This window comes from Lithobates pipiens, unplaced genomic scaffold (assembly GCF_037356315.1).
Source record: "Lithobates pipiens isolate NorthernLeopardFrog02 unplaced genomic scaffold, aLitPip1_a1.2 Scaffold_8, whole genome shotgun sequence".
Classification (NCBI taxonomy): domain Eukaryota; kingdom Metazoa; phylum Chordata; class Amphibia; order Anura; family Ranidae; genus Lithobates; species Lithobates pipiens.
In genome coordinates this window covers 520,730,580-520,749,178 of record NW_027507903.1, presented here as the reverse complement: position 1 = coordinate 520,749,178, position 18,599 = coordinate 520,730,580, and the positions used below count along the sequence as shown (strand labels likewise).

Below are 18,599 nucleotides of genomic sequence, written 5' to 3'. Positions count from 1 at the left end.
GCACGGTCAGCCATATTACTGGTTGGAAACATTGCCGAGACCATGAGAGAGTCCACATACAATTTTAATCTTGTTGTTTGAGTATTCTGGCTATTTCAAATAAATGAATCTTTCAGTAATTCTGCGCAATGAAGCTTCTTTCTACCTATCCCCACATGTTGGTGTTGGGAGTCCCTGCTTAAGGTGAAGCCTGTTTGTCTTAACAACTGGTCATCTCACATGTATGGAGAGTTGGAATAAAGTATCTTTTGAGCGCATTTGACTACTTTTGATTGAGTAGTCCACCTCTTAGGGTAAAGGTCAGTTTGAACCTTTCATCTTGGGGACGGACCCTCTGAACATCCTTTTGTGTGGTCTGCAGATGGACTTTTATCTTATAACCTATATTTATACAATATTTGGACTATTTCTGAGGGCATGAGCGTGCTGCCTTTGTGCTGTAATATTGTAATTTTTTCCATACCAGGGGAATTGTGTCAGCTGCTTTGCCATATTATTTATAATTTGCATATATCTAGCACAAGTGATTTGTGTTTTTTTCATCCTAATCATGCTCTATTGTTGGAGGTTGTGATTGGCTAGATACAAATATGCCAAAAGATTATTTGTGATCATTTATCTAATCTTATCTCTAATCATGCATAATCCAACCAACGCCTTAAATCTATAGCCATCTGGGTTGCTAAGGGTATTTGCTGTGATTTTTATGGCACCAATATGGAGTATATTTTAGTTACATGTGTAGTGCTTGGAAGATAAGACTGCCCCCTATGGATTAGCTAATGAACCAGTTTGTGAAGCTCCTTATAGGATATGATGTAGCAGGAAATAGGAGGGGAGGGGAATATGAGTTTAAAAAGGCCATGTTCTCAGACAGAGTTGTTCTGGAAGACAAAGAGGCAAGAGTTGTTTAGAGTCTTCAGGGGAAACAGACGTTTTGTGCTGGACTCTGAACAAGAAGCCATGAGAAGATCCATCATAAAGAAAGATCCATAGTATCGGATTAGCATACTTATGGCTATTCCATCCAATGTAGATGCTTATTTGTTAGGAAGGGTAGATAGTTTGTACATTGTAGACATATTTTGTTATACTTTGCATGCTATGAATTGGGTATTCTGAAGTTTTTTTTCTGTTAAATAAAAGAATTAACACACTACAGAGTTTTAATAGCTTCCTTGGCTTACACTGCAAAGTGACCTAAAAAAGACGAAAGCCAAACCTCATCCGATGGTACTACTGCAGGACTAAATGGTCCACCACATAAAGCCACTTATTTCACATTAACAAGAACTTTACCATGAATCCTATACATACAATTATATTTTATTATCCAATTTTATGATAAATACAGCAACATATAAACACACAGATCACTGCATATACAAAAAATGCAAAAATTAAAATATGCATTTATGTGAATGAACAGCAGAGTCAGCTCTTGTAATTTTCTACAGTTAAATAAAAAAATATTGGCAGAAAAGAAAATCATAGCAAATAAGTCTCATAATAAATACATGACAGAGACAACCCACAGTGATGTGCCAATGCTATGACAGAGAGAAGGGAAATTCAGGAAGAAGCCGGTTCTTTTCCAATATCATCTTCATCATCAGTCACCTATGAGAAATAAAATAAAATTATTATTCGTTCTCTATAAAACTGTGCATTGTATAGTCCAGAGCTCCCTACCCCATAATTGCAGAGCCCAGATCATGTGCCTAAAAAGATACAGCGGACCCACAAGGTGATTTTGCCCTTTAGTTAACATGCGCATATTGGTTCTCCCAATGATTAGAAGGTATGTAGTAATATAGGTTTATTTAGACTTTGTTACAATTTTCTAAGCCAGGTTAGGATTAGCAAACCATGAAAACGCTCTGTATAAAATAGGCAATTCCCAGAGGGGTGCTGGGGCCTCCAGATATAGAGTGGAGACCCGATCCTGCATACAGATTAAGAAACCAGGAACAGCAGAATTCTGACATCACACACTTTAAGTGCATAACTATTAAACATAAACAAGGATGTCCATATTTTAAATATCCAACTGAGGATGCCTGGCTGTACAGCTACATCCTAACTGTGGCCACTCAACCCTGACAGAATGTAAATATACACCCAAAGAAAATAAAGGCAACCTAAGCCTCATTAAACCATCTGTCAGTAACTGGTTACTTATCTCTCAAAGGGATTTTTAACAGTCCTTACAGTGAGAGTTCTTCTAACTGTGTGACATTTGCACTCTAGCAACCGGAGCCTTGCTAACTTGAAAAAGATCCTCGTTTCAATGGCAATTTGGAAGAAGGGCTCAAGAATCACCTATAAAAGTACAAAAGAATGCCAGCACTCGCCCTTGGGGCAAAGGGTCATTTTTATTGCATAATAATACAGTATCATAAAAATTAAACAAAGTACAAGACTACAATACTATACACGTATAAAATGAATCAAAGTGATGGTCAGAACAACAAGTTCAACCCTCAATGAAAAAAGGAGTGCAATATTTATCATCATCAATGAAGTAGAAGAGCCCCAGCATTCAGGAATTCACAAATTAACCTACTGGTAATTAAAGTGGTATTAACCACTTCCAGACCAGGCGTATTCTGGCATTCCTCTCCTACATATAGAAAATTACTTAGAACCCCCAAACATTATATTATATATATTTTAGCATAGACCCTAGCGAATAAAGTGGCGATCAGTGCAATTTATGTCACACGGTATTTGCACATACATTTTTCAAAAGCTATTTTTTTGAAAAAAAAAAAAATAAAAAAAAAAAAAAAAAACTTTCATGAATGAAAAAACCCCCCCCAAAAAAAGAAGCACAATATTTACCCAATTTTTTTGTTTAACCACTTCAGCCCCGGAAGACTTGGCTGCTGAATGACCAGAGCACTCGTTACAACCTGGCACTACGCTGCTTTAACTGGTAATTGCGTGATCATGCAACGCTGTACCCAAACAAAATGTGCGTCCTTTTTTTCCCCACATATAGAGCTTTCTTTTGCTGGTATTTGATTGCCTCTGCGATTGTTATTTTTGCAATATAAATGGAAAAAAGACAGAAAATTTGGAAATAAAATGATATTTTGTACTTTTTGTTATAAAAAAAATTCAATAAACTCAATTTTAGTCATACATTTAGGCCAAAATGTATTCAGCCACATGTCTTTTTTTTTTTTAATCAAAGACATGTGGCTGAACACATTTTGGCCTAAATGTATGACTAAAAACTTGAGTTTATTGAATTTTTTTTATAACAAAAAGTACAAAATATCATTTTATTTCCAAATTTTCTGTCTTTTTCCATTTATATCGCAAAAATAACAATCGCAGAGGCAATCAAATACCAGCAAAAGAAAGCTCTATATGTGGGGAAAAAAAAGGACGCACATTTTGTTTGGGAACAGCGTTGCATGATCACGCAATTACCAGTTAAAGCAGCGTAGTGCCAGGTTGTAATGAGTGCTCTGGTCATTCAGCAGCCAAATCTTCCGGGGCTGAAGTGGTTAAACAAAAAAATTGGGTAAATATTGTGCTTCGTTTTTTTTTTTTTTTTTTATCAAAAAAGGCAGTAAGCATATATTTATTGGTTTGAGCAAAAGTTATAGCATCTACAAACTAGGGTACATTTTCTGGAATTTAGGCAGCTTTTTAGTTTATGACTGCCGATCTCATTTCTTGAGGTGCTAAAATGGCAGGGCAGTACAACCCCCCCCTTAAGACCCCATTTGGTAAACTGAGGATATATATATATAAAAAATTTGATTATAGTGATTATATAGTGATTAAAAAATTACAAAAACAAAAGTTTTCAGTAAATGTGGAATAACACCCCAAAATACATTTTGCTGCTTCTCGTGTGGAAAACCACACCAAAATACATTCTGCTGCTTCTGGGGATACCACATGTGTGGGACTTTTTGCCAGGCTAACCGTGTACAGGACCCCGAATACCAACCACCGCCTTCAAGCTTTCCAAGGACGTAAATTTTTGATTTCACTCCTCGCTGCCTATCACAGTTTCGGGGGCCATGAAATTCCAAGATAGCAAAACCAAAACCCCCCAAAAGGACCCTATTTTGGAAAATAGACACCCCAAGCTATTTGCTGAGAGGCATGTTGAGTATTTTCAGATCTCGCTTTTTGTCACAAAGTTTTGAAATTTGAAAAAAAAAAAAAATAATTTCTTTCTTCATTTTCAAAAACAAATGAGAGCTGCAAAATACTCACCATGCCTCTTAGCAAATACCTTGGGGTTTCTACTTTCCAAAATGGGGTCGTTTGGGGGGTTGTGCTATTTTGACATTTCATGGCCTCCAAAACTGTGATAGGTAGTGAGGAAGTGAATTCACCATTTTACGCCCTTAGAGGGCCTGAAGGCGGTGATTGGTTTTCGGGGTCCTGTATGTGACTAGGCTCCCAAAAAGTCTCACATATGTGATATCCCTGTACTCAGGAGAAGCAGCAGAATGTATTTTGGGGTGTAATTCCACATATGCCCATGGCCTGTTTGAGCAATATATCATTTAGTGACAACTTTGTGCAAAAAAAAGAAAAAAAAGAAAGAAAAATAAAATGTGTAATTTTCCTAAAATTTGCAGCAAAATATAAAATATTCCATGGACTCAAGATGCCTATCAACAAAAATCTTTCCAAAAAGGGTCATTTGTGGGGGTTTTGAACTGTCCTGGCATTTTATGTACAACATTTAGAAGCTTACACATCACCCACTCTCACCACTTGAAGACAAAGCCCTTTCTGACACTTTGTTTACATGAAAAAAATTATTATTTTTTTGCTAGAAAATTAGAGGTGCACTGAAACATATCGGCCGAAAATGTTTTTTTTCCTCCATTCAGCCAAAAAGGTGCCGATAATGGCACCAAAAAGGGGGCGGTTGGCCCCCGGATGCCGCATATTGACTAGGGCATGCCAGGATGACACCCCACAGAGTCCTCCCCTCCCTCCTCCTCCTCTCCTTGTTACACAGAGCAGCTTCTCCTGCTCTGTCACAGAGCTGAATTATTCAGCACTGTAACAAAGTTCCGCCTCCTGTGATAAACGGCACACTGATCCAATGCAGGGGAATTGAATCAGCGCAACGTGTATCATAGGAGGTGGGACTTTGCCACTTCTGCCGCCAGGCTCGGGCAATTTAAATCCAGCTTTGTGACACTGCAGGAGATCGCCGCTCTGATCCGGGTACTGGTGAGGCTGCATTGATCTCTTGACCCATGTCTCTGACCATCTCCTGTATCATGTCTGCTAGAGGTACACTCAATGGGAATTTTGCTAACACTATTAACAGTGTGTTTAAGTTTAGGCAAGAGATTGCAGACATGATACAAGAGATGGTTAGAGACTCAGGACATGTTACAAGAGCTGGTCAGAGATTGCATTTTTCTTGAGCTTTTCTTGCACTAAAAAGGTTTTTAAAATTATTTATAAAAATATAAATACATATATTTTTTTTTAACCACTTCAATACCGGGCACTTAAGCACCTTCCTGCCCAGACCAATTTTGAGCTTTCAGCGCTGTCGCACTTTGAATGACAATTGCGCGGTCATGCTACACTGTACCCAAATGAAATTTGTATCATTTTTTTCCCACAAATAGAGCTTTCTTTTGGTGGTATTTGATCACCTCTACGGTTTTTATTTTTTGCTAAACAAATAAAAAAATACCGAAAATTTTGAAAAAAAAAAAATTTTTTTTGTTTGTTTCAAAACTTTGCAAATAAGTAAGTTTTCTCCTTCACTGATGGGCACTGATGGGGTTACACTGATGGGCAATGATAAGGTGGCACTAATGGGCACCGATGAGGTGGCACCAATGAAGTGGCACTGATGGACACCGATATGTGGCCCTGATAGGCGGCACTGATGGGCGACACGGATGGGCACTGATAGGTGGCACAAATTGGCACGGATTGGCATGGATAAGTGGCACAGGTGGGCATAGGTTAGGCGGCACAGGTGGGCATGGGTAGGCGGCACAGGTGGGCATGGGTAGGCGGCACAGGTGGGCATGGGTAGGCACTGATAGGCGGCACAGATGGGAACTGATAGGCGGCATTGTATAATATATTGCACTAATGGATGCCAATCAGTGCCAATCAATAATGCATGCCAATCAGTGATGCCCATTGTGGGCACTGATTGGCATCCATTATGGGCACTGATTGGCATCCATTGTGGCACTGACTAGAATCCCTGGTGGTCTAGGGTGGCATACCTTGTCCTTGGCATCCCTGGTGGTCTGGTGGCGTCCCTGGTGGTCCAGTGTGGGCATCCTCGGGGGGGCTGTGCTGATAATCAATCAGCACAGACCCCCCTGTCAGAGGAGCAGCCGATCGGCTCTCCTCTACTCGCGTCTGACAGACGCGAGTGAGGAAAAGCCGATCACCGGCTTTTCCTATTTACACTGTGATCAGCCGTGATTGGACACGGCTGATCACGTGGTAAAGAGTCTCCGTCGGATGTCAGACTTGACACACCGCAACAACGATCGCCGCGATGGGCGCCCCCGGGGGCGCGCAGCGGCTCATAATCCTGAGGACATCATATGACGTCCGGTCAGGATTATGAAACCACTTTGCCGCCGTCCATTTGCTATAGGGCGGGCGGTAAGTGGTTAAACTGTAATTTTCGGTTTTCGGCTAAATGTATCCTGTATTTTTGGTACCAAAATTTACATTCAGTGCAACTCTACAAGAATTGTAAACATCCCTTGTAATAGGAATAAGGCAGGACAGGCAATGAGACCCCAGATATCTCATTTACCCTGGAAAGCATGAGATGAAAAAAAAAAAAAAATTGCAGTGTTTACATCTGCCAGTGCCGGAAGTGATGTCATAACATCGCTGCCGGCCTCCCAAGGTCATAGAGATGGCTGGGGACCATCATTCAGAGATCACCACTTCAATCGAGGGATGTGCGATTCCCGTTTTGAATTGTATTGTAAGTGTACTGTCTGCCCTAATGTTGTAAAGCGCTGCGTAAACTGTCGGCACCATATAAATCCTGTATAATAATAATAATAATAATAATAATATGATGTCCTATGAGTGGAAAGTGGTTAAACCCAAAACAAAAATTAAATATATTTCAGCTGTCTTTAGATGTGGTGGCTGCATTCATTTTTTTAAAGTCCATTTTCCCTTTTTTCACTTGGTGACGCTGCCAGTAACCTCTTGTCCTAGGGCGTCTACATTTTGGATGAAGTAGTAAAGCAGACAGCTGTGGACAGCAGAATTGTCACTCTGGTGAGAGGGTAGTAATAAACTAGTAGATTTAGATGGACTTGGCTAACAAATGAAGCCAAACTCCAGCTAATGCTTTTTAATTAGTTACAGCAGTTTTTTTTTTATTTTTTGATAAAGTTTTACATAAATAAAGCTGATCATTGTAAGCACCCATCAGTGGTAAATGGTTTGTCTAAACTCTCTACTCTCTAACTGGTACTTTTGCTGGACAGTTTGGTTTGTTAAATAACACATTTATTGGCCAGATCTGGCCAGAAAATGAATTAAATTGACCCATTATTAATGTGATCCTTTCTGTTTAAAGTGGCAAATAAAAAAAAATTGTATACCCCCATTCCCCAAATAGATGTAGCATGTATACGGCGACTGCCCTATACATGCTACAATGCTACATATCGCTACACATTGAGTGAGAACAATACTTATAGGCTTATTATTCATGGTTAACTCTAAACTGAAGACCTGTAGAGAGCTTTTAAAGCATAAAACAGTCACTTCCAGCGCTAAGTGGTCTTCATCACTGTAGAAACGCAAGGACAGCGGTAATCTCACAAAACTAGGCGGATGCTGCCTTCTTCAGACGGGGTGGTCCAGTAATACTACAAAGATAGACAAAAAGAGAAGGCGCACACACCTAGTGCAATCGAAAAATAGAATCGATAAAAAAATTGAAACTCACAAGACTTTGAATAGTCATGAGCCATAAAAACACAATGCTAAACAAGATGGACATGAAATGTGCCACATAACACGGGTGTACAACTAACGTGTTTTGGGGGGAGCATCCCTTTCTGCAGAGCTAGGCTTCCAGGGGGCAGACAGAAGAGGCCATCTTGGGCATGCTCAGTAGAATATCAAACTACGGCCAGTTTTAAAAAGGCGTTAAGAATCCTACCAGCATGTCCTTAGAGTGTGGGCGGAAAATGGAATACCTGGATATTCACGCAAGCACAAAGACAACATATTTGATTTACCAATGACTCACTTTTAGTGCATTTTGTTAAGACTATTTTGAGGTTTACACTTGAATATATGTATTTATGTCATAATGATGCTTATCTATTCGCCAGTTTGTTTGTTTTTATTTGATTGCACTTGAGTTATATTTGATGCACATTTATTTATAACAACACAGCATGTTTTTGTATACAGGAAGATTGTGTCCTCCCCAGAATTCGAGCCGAGGACCCCAGTACATCTACCTAGTTACTCCCACACCTTCAGACCAACATCCACTTATCAATGATATTTTAAAATATTTTTCCTAAAAATAAAAGCAGATTAAAATTTGGCTTTACAGTGATACGAAAACTTAATTTTTTTTCTTTTATTAAAAAAAAATAAAAAAATAAAAAATAAAAAAAGAGGTTATACTTCTCTGCTCTGTGCACAGATATTGCACAGAGCAGTGGCTTACCTCTTCTTTTCCGGTCCCCCATCAGCACTCTCCTCCTTCCTGCAGCTGCCCCCTCAGCAAGCCATGTGCCGAGGATACACCCTTGCAGATTTTGACTGACAGCAGCAGGCATCTATGGCTCCCACTACTGGGAGACCAGGATGAGGGAGAGTCCCAGACAGGCGAGTCTCTCGTGCAACATTGCTGGATCGTGATGGGGCTCTGGTAAGTATTAGGGGGGCTGCTTCACACAAAAGTATTTTTCTTTTTTGTATTAAGATAAAAAACCTTCTGCCTTTACAACCACTTTAAAGTGGTTGTAAAGCTTAACAGCTATAACAGGTTTGTTATTTTAAAGGAATAAAAATGACTTTACAAACGCTTAAAAAAGGTAAAAATAAATAAATAAATAGTTTTTACTTTAAAACCACTTTAAAAAGTTACTAAACCCTTGTTTAAAAAAAATAAAAATAAAATAACAAACATGTCATACTTACCTCCAACCTGTGCAGTTGGTTTTCCACAGAGTGGTCCCGAACCTCCTCTTCTGGGGTCCCTCAGCGGTGCTGGTGGCTTCTCCTCTTCTTGAGTGCCCCAGAGAAGCGTTCTCCTTTGGGACACCCATGCAGGTGCACTCCCAGTGTCCTGCTGCTGCGTCTATTGACACAGACAGCAGGACTCTCCCCCCGCATCATTGAATTTGATTCACAGCAGCGGGGGCCAATGGCTGCGCTGCGATCGATCTATATAAAATGGGGGTTCAGGTAAAAGGGGGGATGCTGCATGACAGGAGGTTTTTCACCTTAATGCATAGAATACATTAAGATGAAAAACTTCTAGGGCCTACAATGCCTTTAGAGATTTATTTAAATATTATATCTACCGTATATACTCGAGTATAAGCCGAGATTTTCAGCCTCTTTTTTGAGGCTGAAAGTGCCCCCCTCGGCTTATACTCGAGTCATCGCTGTCTGCCTGCTCGATCAGCGTGTCGAGCAGACAGACAGCGGCCATTCTATAATTCAAAAGCCGCGCCTCCGGCTCCGCCTTCGCCTGTGATAGGCGGAACACTGAATTTCCCAGCAGCCTGTGTTCCGCCTATCACCGACATCGTCTCATCCTCGTACTACGGACGAGGATGAGACGATGTCCGTGATAGGCGGAACACAGGCTGCTGGGAAATTGTGTTCCGCCTATCACAGACAGGGAGGCGCGGCATTTGAACAGGGGAATGGGCGCCGACGAAGAGCGGTGATCCTGGGACGGGACCGGACGGAGGCTCGGCTCGGGACGGGACGGGACCGGACGGAGTCTCGGGACGGGACCGGACGGAGGCTCGGGACGGGACGGGACCGGACGGAGGCTCGGGACGGGACGGGACCGGACGGAGGCTCGGGACGGGACGGGACCGGACGGAGGCTCGGGACGGGACCGGACGGAGGCTCGGGACCGGACGGAGGCTCAGGACACAGGTAGGCTGGACACACAAGGCCACACACACACACACGGATGGACACACACACACACAGGGATGGATGGATGGATGGACACACACACAGGGATGGATGGATGGATGGACACACACACACACAGGGATGGATGGATGGATGGACACACACACAGGGATGGATGGATGGATGGATGGACACACACACACAGGGATGGATGGACACACACACACACAGGGATGGATGGATGGATGGACACACACACAGGGATGGACAGGCATATCTCACCCTCGGCTTATACACGAGTCAATAGGTTTCCCAGTTTTTTGGGGGTAAATTGGGGGCCTCGGCTTATACTCGGGTCGGCCTATACTCGAGTATATACGGTATATATTTATATTATATATATTTATATTATAATATATATATATATACACATATAAAAAAAAACAAGGGAGATACTGACGCAAAGATGTCACGCAGCAACTTGTAGCATGCATATTATGAAGACACAAAAAAGGTGCTGGTTTCTATATGATCATCTAAAATAAGTCATTATGAGAAATAACTTTTTTAAAACTGAATTTCAGGTCTGAGGTTTACTGCATAGTTAGAATATACATACCTGTGGGACCACTGTGGAAGCAAGAACTCAGTACGCAGTCCCCCCCTACTAGTGATCGCTGTCATCTTTTGTATCCTCTGCCAAGTGGCTGCACTGCTGTATAGTAACCACAGGGGAGGAATCACTCAGCACAGGTGCCATGCACAGAATGCCTTGCATTTTTCCGAATGAAAGCAAACCGTTCTCTTATTGGACAAAGTGGAAGGTGAAGCAGTGACATGATCTTCACCTAGTCCAAGCAGAGAAATTCTTGTATTGATTGAGAAAAATCGCTGAGTGGCCGACCTCCGATTTCTATGCAGCATGGGACCTGGAAGACAGCAGAAATCACTGCAGAGACTGCTACAATGATTTCCACCTTCTACAGATATCTCACGGGTATAGAATGTGCATACTTACATTGGTCTGACCTAGGCCAATGTAACTATACTATAAAATCTATACCAAGAATTCAGTTTTAAGGTTTGAACATCCCAAGCGTACAAACATGAGGCTTTCCATGAACCCATTATAGTGGCTAATCCAAACTTCATTCCTATAATAACTCAGTTAATGAACTCTGTCCTTAGACTATTATTAACGATTTATATAGCGCCAACAGTTTACACAGCGCTTTACAATGTATAGGGGGCACAACACAATTACAGTACAATACAAAAGGTACAGGAGGGCCCTGCTCGTAGAGCTTACATTCTAAAGGGAGGGGGTGGTGGTACAAAAGGTAAGGTTTACAAACTGCGAGCACAGCATACAGGATGTAATAAGTACATTTAATGCTGCGTACACGTGATCGGAATTCTCGTCGGAAAAAGCTCTGATGGTTTTCCCGACGGAATTCGCCTCAAGCTGTCTTGCCTACACACGGTCACATCAAATTCCGATTGTTTATAACGCGGTGACGTACAACACGTAGGACGGGACTAGAAAAAGGAAGTTCAATAGCCAGTAGCCAATAGCTTCTGTCTCGTAGTTGAATCTGAGCATGCGTGATTTTTGGCGTGTCGGAAATACATACACACGATCAGAATTACCGATAGAAAGTTTTTCCGTCGGGAAAATTGAGAACATGCTATCAATTTTTGGCTGGCGGAAATTCGGACAGCTAAATTCTGATGGAGCATACACACGGTCGCATTTTCTGTTGAAAAGCTCTCATCGGTCTTTTTCTGGCAGGAATTCAGCTCGTGTGTTGATGGCATAACAGTACCTTTTCTACATACTTCAGTAAAAACCATATAGAAAAAGAAGGTTAAAAAATAAAAAACTGCTTTGATATGATTATTTTATTTAGGTTGGGGAGACCACATTCATATATTTTTGTAGTGCGTTTGTATAAAAAAAAAAAAAAAAAAAAAAAATGTATTTCCTTTTAGAATTGTCCAACTGACCCAAATACATGAACTCGGAGCAGCTACAAAGACAGGCTCATCATGCTTCCAGTATAAAAATGCACATGGAGGTAATTTGGGCTCATACCTTTCAAGCAATTATTTCAAGCGAAGGGTACAGGAGGGTGTAACCAGATGTATTCGCTCGATTGAGGATGAGTAAGGCAGCTGGACAGCTTGACGTATGTTGCAATACAAGGAACTACGAATCTCTCCTTAGCCACAGATGGAAGCATTTTAAAGACATTTCTCAACATTCTGACACATTTTGCAGGAGGTACATACTGAAAAACTGTTCACACCCTGTCTGTACAAATGATACACGTTATTACGATTGGCACACATACACACTAGGCCACTACTGATCAAACCCCAGGAGTTGGGTAGCCAATGTGTATTAGTAATTAGATATGGAAAGAAGAAAGTTAACAGCACTCTCTGCAGGGACAACTCAATCCATACACCAGGTCCACTCACAGGTGGTTAGTTGTAGCTACGACTAAGGCTATTGCCGAAACGCGTCAGCTTCATTGTTTTATTGTCACTCTGATGTATCAATAAAACGACACTTCAAGGATTACAGTTTTTCCGGCTCGTCTTACTACTATTAGTAATTAGAGCTGGCACCACATATTACTAAACCTTTACTATGGTCATCAGTGGAAGCAGGGCCTCTGACTCAAGCTGGCCATACAACAGCAGAATTTTGTTAAAATCTTTTGGAATATGTGTTCAATTGTCTAATGATGGTTAAAGGGGTCAAATTGACATTCAATTACAACCACAATGATAAGAAAATTCAAAGGAGCAGGATGGAATTTTTTTCTTGAATGAAAATCACTAATTTTAGGGCCTTATTCACACACCAACTAGTCCTAAACCCGCTTCCAATTCGCAATAGCATGAACCCAGCCTATGCAATGGCAAAATCGAGTGCTCTGACAAAAATTTTTATAATCTCTGTATGAAAATTCAAATTAAATTCTAATGGCATATTGCCAGCTTTAATATGGTCTAGTTGGCTACTGAATGTAACATTAAAAAGAAAACTAGATAAAACATAATATTTTAATCCTTAAAAGAAGAATTCCAGGTATGACTATATTAAAGAGGAAGTAAACCCTTCCAAACAACTTGGACCTATAGGTAAGCCTAGATTAAGGCTTACCTGTAGGTCCAAGCAATATCTCCTAAACCTATATGGTTTAGGAGATATTTGCCCGAAAATGGGCACCGCTGTCTACGGCGCATGCGCCGTAGACAGCGGCGCGCATGCGCACTAAATGCGGCAAATCCAAGAATGGATTTGCCAAATTTGTCGATTCCCGTGCGCATGCGCGGGAGTGACGTCATCGCGGCTTCGCCGTATGACAGCGGCGGAGCTGCGAGGCGCGACTCCCGTGCGCATGCGCGGGAGTGACGTCATCGCGGTTGCGCCGCTGTGATTCGTCGGAGCTGCGAGACGCCACAAGCAACATGGATGCGGCGGACTACAGGGGACAGCGGCGACTTCGCTGGCTCCTGTGTCAGGTAAGTGACACATAATGAGCTACTATGAGATGCATAGTAGTCCATTATGCTTTACCTTTGCAGGGAAAAAAAGAGGAAGTAAACCCATCAGGGTTTACTTCCTCTTTAACCACTTGCCTACAGGGCAATTTTCAGCCTTCAGCACTGTCACACTTTGAATGACAATTGCGTGGTCATGCTACACTATAACCACGTACATTTTTTATCATTTTCTTCACACAAATAGAGCTTTCTTTTGGTGGTATTTAATCACTGCTGGATCTTTATATTTAATTTTAAACAAATACGAACATTTTGAAAAAATATTTTTTTTTAGTTTCGGTCAGTAAATTTTGTAAATAAGTAATTTTTCTCCTTCACTGATGTGAGCTGATGAGGTGGCACTCATGGCCACTGATGAGGTGGCACTTATGGGCACTAATATGCCACACTTATGCGCACTGATGAGCCCAAATGGGTGGCACCGATAGCCAGCACTGACTGGCATCTCTAATGGGCACTGATTGCTGGCACTGGTGGCGCTTTATTGTAATCAGGTCACTGATGATCAGTGCCCTGATTTACATGTCTCGATGTCCCCTGCGAGGAGATGCCACTGATCGGCTCTCCGGTCCGGGCCATAGCCAAATGACGGCTATAGCGTGGACCTCAATTTCATCGTCATAGGACGTCCTCCCCTGTGCACGCTCCCTGTAGGGTGCGCGGGGAGCACGCTGTGATCACCGAGTCACAAAGACTCAGCTGATCACTGATCCTAGTACCTAGGATTCCGGTCCTTTACCATGTGATCAGCTGTCAGCCAATGACAGCTGATCACATGATGTAAACAAAAGCTCAGTGTGAGGTGAAAAAAAAAACGATCACCGGCTTATGTTAAAGGGACATCGGTCCTGAAGAGGAAGGAGGCATATCTGCCTCCTCTGTGCAATTTAGTACCCCCTGCCAGTGCCACCTGTCATTGTGCCCATAGTTCCCACAGTGCCACCTCTCAATGACCATGAGTGCCACCTATCAATGCTCACAAGTGCCATCTATCAATGCCCACCAGTGGTGCCAATTAGTGTAAGCAATCAGTGCCCATCACTGCCACCCATCAGTGCCCATCACTGCCGCCTCAATGGGGCAGCGCTGTCATACCGCCAGCAAAGCACCGCTGCGGCAGAGTTTTGCAGGGGCGGATTTAACCCCTTTTCGGCTGCTAGCAGGGGGTTAAAACCGTCCTGCTAGCGACTGAATAGCGCCACTACAACAACGGTTTACTGCTGACGCCCAGGGCGGCACAATGTGAAAGGGGTCTTATAAACACCATACAACTTGCTAGAAAATGTACGTGGAATGGGAGCCATGCCACTGCTAACTTAACTGAGCTGCAATTTAACATTGTGTACACGATTAGCAGATATCTCACTTCTACGGTTTCCAGTACTAGTCTTTTAAACTGTGCACGGCCACCCTTCCAAAATAAAGTGCAATATGTGCGTACCCTAAAATAAATATAATACTCACTAGAACATACAAAAATATTCTATTTAGTCAAAGGAACAATGATAAATACCACAATGAGTCTTATTGATACCAAATACTGCAATGAGCGTTGACATTAAATGCCTAAAGATGAAGCTGCAATTGCAAGTTAACAAGGCCAATATCTTAACGACTAATAAAACCTGAAACCAAACTACAACCATGTAATGTAAGTAAATTACGATTTGTTTTTACAACCGTTGATTAGAAACAAGAATTACCAGAAAATCCAGCCTTAATATCTACATGCTGGAGAAGCATTTTTCTCTAATATGAATGCAAGAATGACACCTAGAGGCTACTATGTAAATTGCAGCAGTACAGCACAACCAATGTGCCACTTGGTGTATTAAGGCCCCTTTCATATGGACTTTCTGATCAAGTCTGCCTCTCAGTTATTCAGGTGGAACTGACAGGAAGATCCATGAAGGTCAATGGGCAGGTACATGTAAATGGACACAAGTCCTCTACCTCTGAGTCCTAGGTCAAAAAAAAACAAAAACACACAAGTAGACTTTCATACTTTTCTGTTTTTTTCAGGCACAAAACAAGGCACATTGGAAGTAGCCTGATGCAAACAGGTCTGTTTACATCTGGCTGCCCACAGAGCCATCACAGGTCTACCACAGGCTGCTGTCAAAATGGGAAAAATCTAAAACGGACATTGATGTCACAGAACGGTCAGCAAGGGGTCTGCTCATTGATCCCCTGAATGGAGCAGAGCACCTGCATGTGAAAGGCCCCTTAGCACGTTAGCCATCAATTAATTCAGAAAATTTGACGTTTAGGTGATACACATCAGTTAGGCTGTTAGAGATGTAAGCTGTTAAACTTGGATCCCTTCTTCAGGCTTTATACATTTTTGCAAGAACATATAAAGCCTGAAGAAGGAATCCAAGTTATGTAGAAAGCCTAGATCTCTGATAACTTAGGTTAGGCAATGGGTATCTCTTAGGCCTCAGTCATACTGGCATTCCTACTGTAGCTTTTCTAAATGTAGAAGAAGTCATATGGGAAGTATAAACTACTTAAAAGCCCCCCAGATCACCTTTTCCTAGGTTTAGATGTTCCCTGCTTTAAAGCAGGTTTACATGCATTTAGTCAAATTTACATACTTTTTACACATGCAATACACAGAACATGGAAATGCAATTATTGTAGTAAATCTAAACTACAAAATGCCTTTTTTCTCATCAGCAATTTATAGCAGTCTTGCGACTTCTATATCAGGTGTCTGGTTAAACTTGCAGGAGGGATTTTCATTTTCCTCTGTCCTTTGAGGCTGTATAATCCTCTGTCTGGACAGTGCCGATTGGTGGACCTGTGCTGATCACATGCCACAAAAACAAAACAAAAAAAACACCTCTAGCAATACACACTAAACTGAGCATGTGCAGAGTGCTTCCAAGGCTCTGTACTATCCGCAGATGGATTGGAGACAGTAAAAGAAGGGCAGGATCAGAGAAGACAGGATCAAACAGCTCTTTATACAATGCAGAGGGGTAACCTTTTAGGTTCCACAGCAAGTATAAGAAGCATGCTTTACCGCATATACAGACTGATATTACTCTTGTGGGTTTAGTAACACTTTAAGATCCGCCACACCATACATGAGGAAAACTCAAAAGTTCATATTCCGTAACGTACATAAACAGCAGAAAGAAGGCGCCTGGGTCAGTGTGATAGTGAAAGCAAGTAAACCTTTATTCAGATACACTTACATAAAAGTATCTTTCAAACTGTATGGTGGATGTGGATCACCAAATCAAGAAGTCCGCCATCACGAGGGATAAGGCCACTGTGGCGTTAAGCTCCGACCCGTCATTTGGAGGTATATAACTGGCTGTGTCTCCAGCCCTCAAAACCTGCTCTGAGGTTCTGCTCTGTAGCGCTAGCAAGAGACCAATGCTTGCCTGAAGGAGGCGGTACCACGGAAACAGGTTGCGGCCTGCCCCATCCCGATTTGGTCTCTGGCTAGCTCTGCGAGAGCAGGTGTGAGAGCTGGAGTCACTGCCGGTGACTGTGCAATCCCCATCCACCTGTGGATCCATCCATCCTGTAGACTTTTCCTTGCAATTCCTTACTACTATGTGCTGTATGGACCAATTCTTATTAATTCCTTTGGGTAGAGGTCGACCATATATTGGCCGATATTTGGTGTTTTGAATTAATTGGCATGGCTGATTGTGCTGGATTATAACTTCAGTGCGACTTGCAAATTACTTCTGTAATAGAAGTCAATGCAAGTTGCCTAGGTCTTCCATGAAGCAACTTGTTTGTCATATCTGGGCAGTCTGCCAAGAAAAGACCAAAGAGATACAATGTCTCTACTTATCAACTAACTGAACTCTGTGTGTAAAGTTCTCAGTTTAACCATTTAAAGACGAAATCTTTTCTGACACTTGTTGCTTACAAGTAAAAATCATGTATTTTCTGCTAGAAAATCACTTAGAACCCCCAAAAATTATATATATATATATTTTTTTAAGCAGAGACCCTAGGGAATAAAATAGCGTTGTTGGAATATTTTATGTCACACGGTATCTGCGCAGTGGCTTTATTGCGCTTATTGATCCCTTATGGTCCACCTTATAGCTGCCAGTGAGAGCACACACTACATGCCAGTTCTGCTTGTAACGTACATAGGTTACCGGTAGAAAATATATTCACTTGGCTGTAATGACTCCACCTACTCTGCCGGTAGGTACATCAATATTTATGCACAAGCCATAGATGTCAGATGATATACAGGATGGATAATGTGCCAAGTGGCAGACACTTATATCAAGTTGAATAATGCAGAGACTCTACGCACTTAGATGGTGCAAACACTGGTATATATGCAGTCCACAGATGTGCAAGGTGGATCAAGAGCCAGATGTCAAGCACACAATTGCAACACAGGATGTGATACTGCCACTCAGACCAAAAAAGAATGGCAACCCGCAGATCCCAGTATAGGGAAAGTATACGGTCAATGCAAACCTGATATTCCAAAATTGTGAAGCATGGATAAGGACAAGAGTTTCAGAGCTTGCAGTTTCAAAAATCTGCAACGGTAACTTCTACATTTCTATCCTGACAAGTTCCCTATAAAATGCATGCACACAAGTGCCATTATCAATACTAACTTTAGTTTGAGAAAGTCTTCAGCTGTTTTCTTGGCTATGATCATAAAGGGCAATCTGTGTTTAAATAGCTATATAAAGTTAGCGTGAATGGATGATGATTGTAAAACCGTTGGCACTAGCAGTCTACTGTCTAACAAGTTTCTGGATTTTTTGTATGTGAAGGCATTATCACAAAGATAATGGGAGACGAGAAAAATAATCTTCAGCAGAAAACGCATATTTTTAAAATTTCAAGCATGCAGTCCGCCTTCTCAGTAATGCAGGCGACCCGAGATAGGT

General features: G+C 41.7%; 1 protein-coding gene across 1 annotated transcript in view; it reads right to left on the bottom strand.

Moving 5' to 3' along the window:
- Nucleotides 1-1,305: 1,305 nt before the first annotated feature.
- NFU1 (NFU1 iron-sulfur cluster scaffold) overlaps nucleotides 1,306-18,599 on the bottom strand; it is a 42,518-nt gene continuing 25,224 nt past the window's right edge. The window contains exon 8 of the mRNA XM_077469466.1: nucleotides 1,306-1,620. Coding sequence (XP_077325592.1) covers nucleotides 1,573-1,620 — 48 coding nt within the window. The 3' untranslated portion in view covers nucleotides 1,306-1,572. The remainder of the gene's footprint in view (nucleotides 1,621-18,599) is intronic.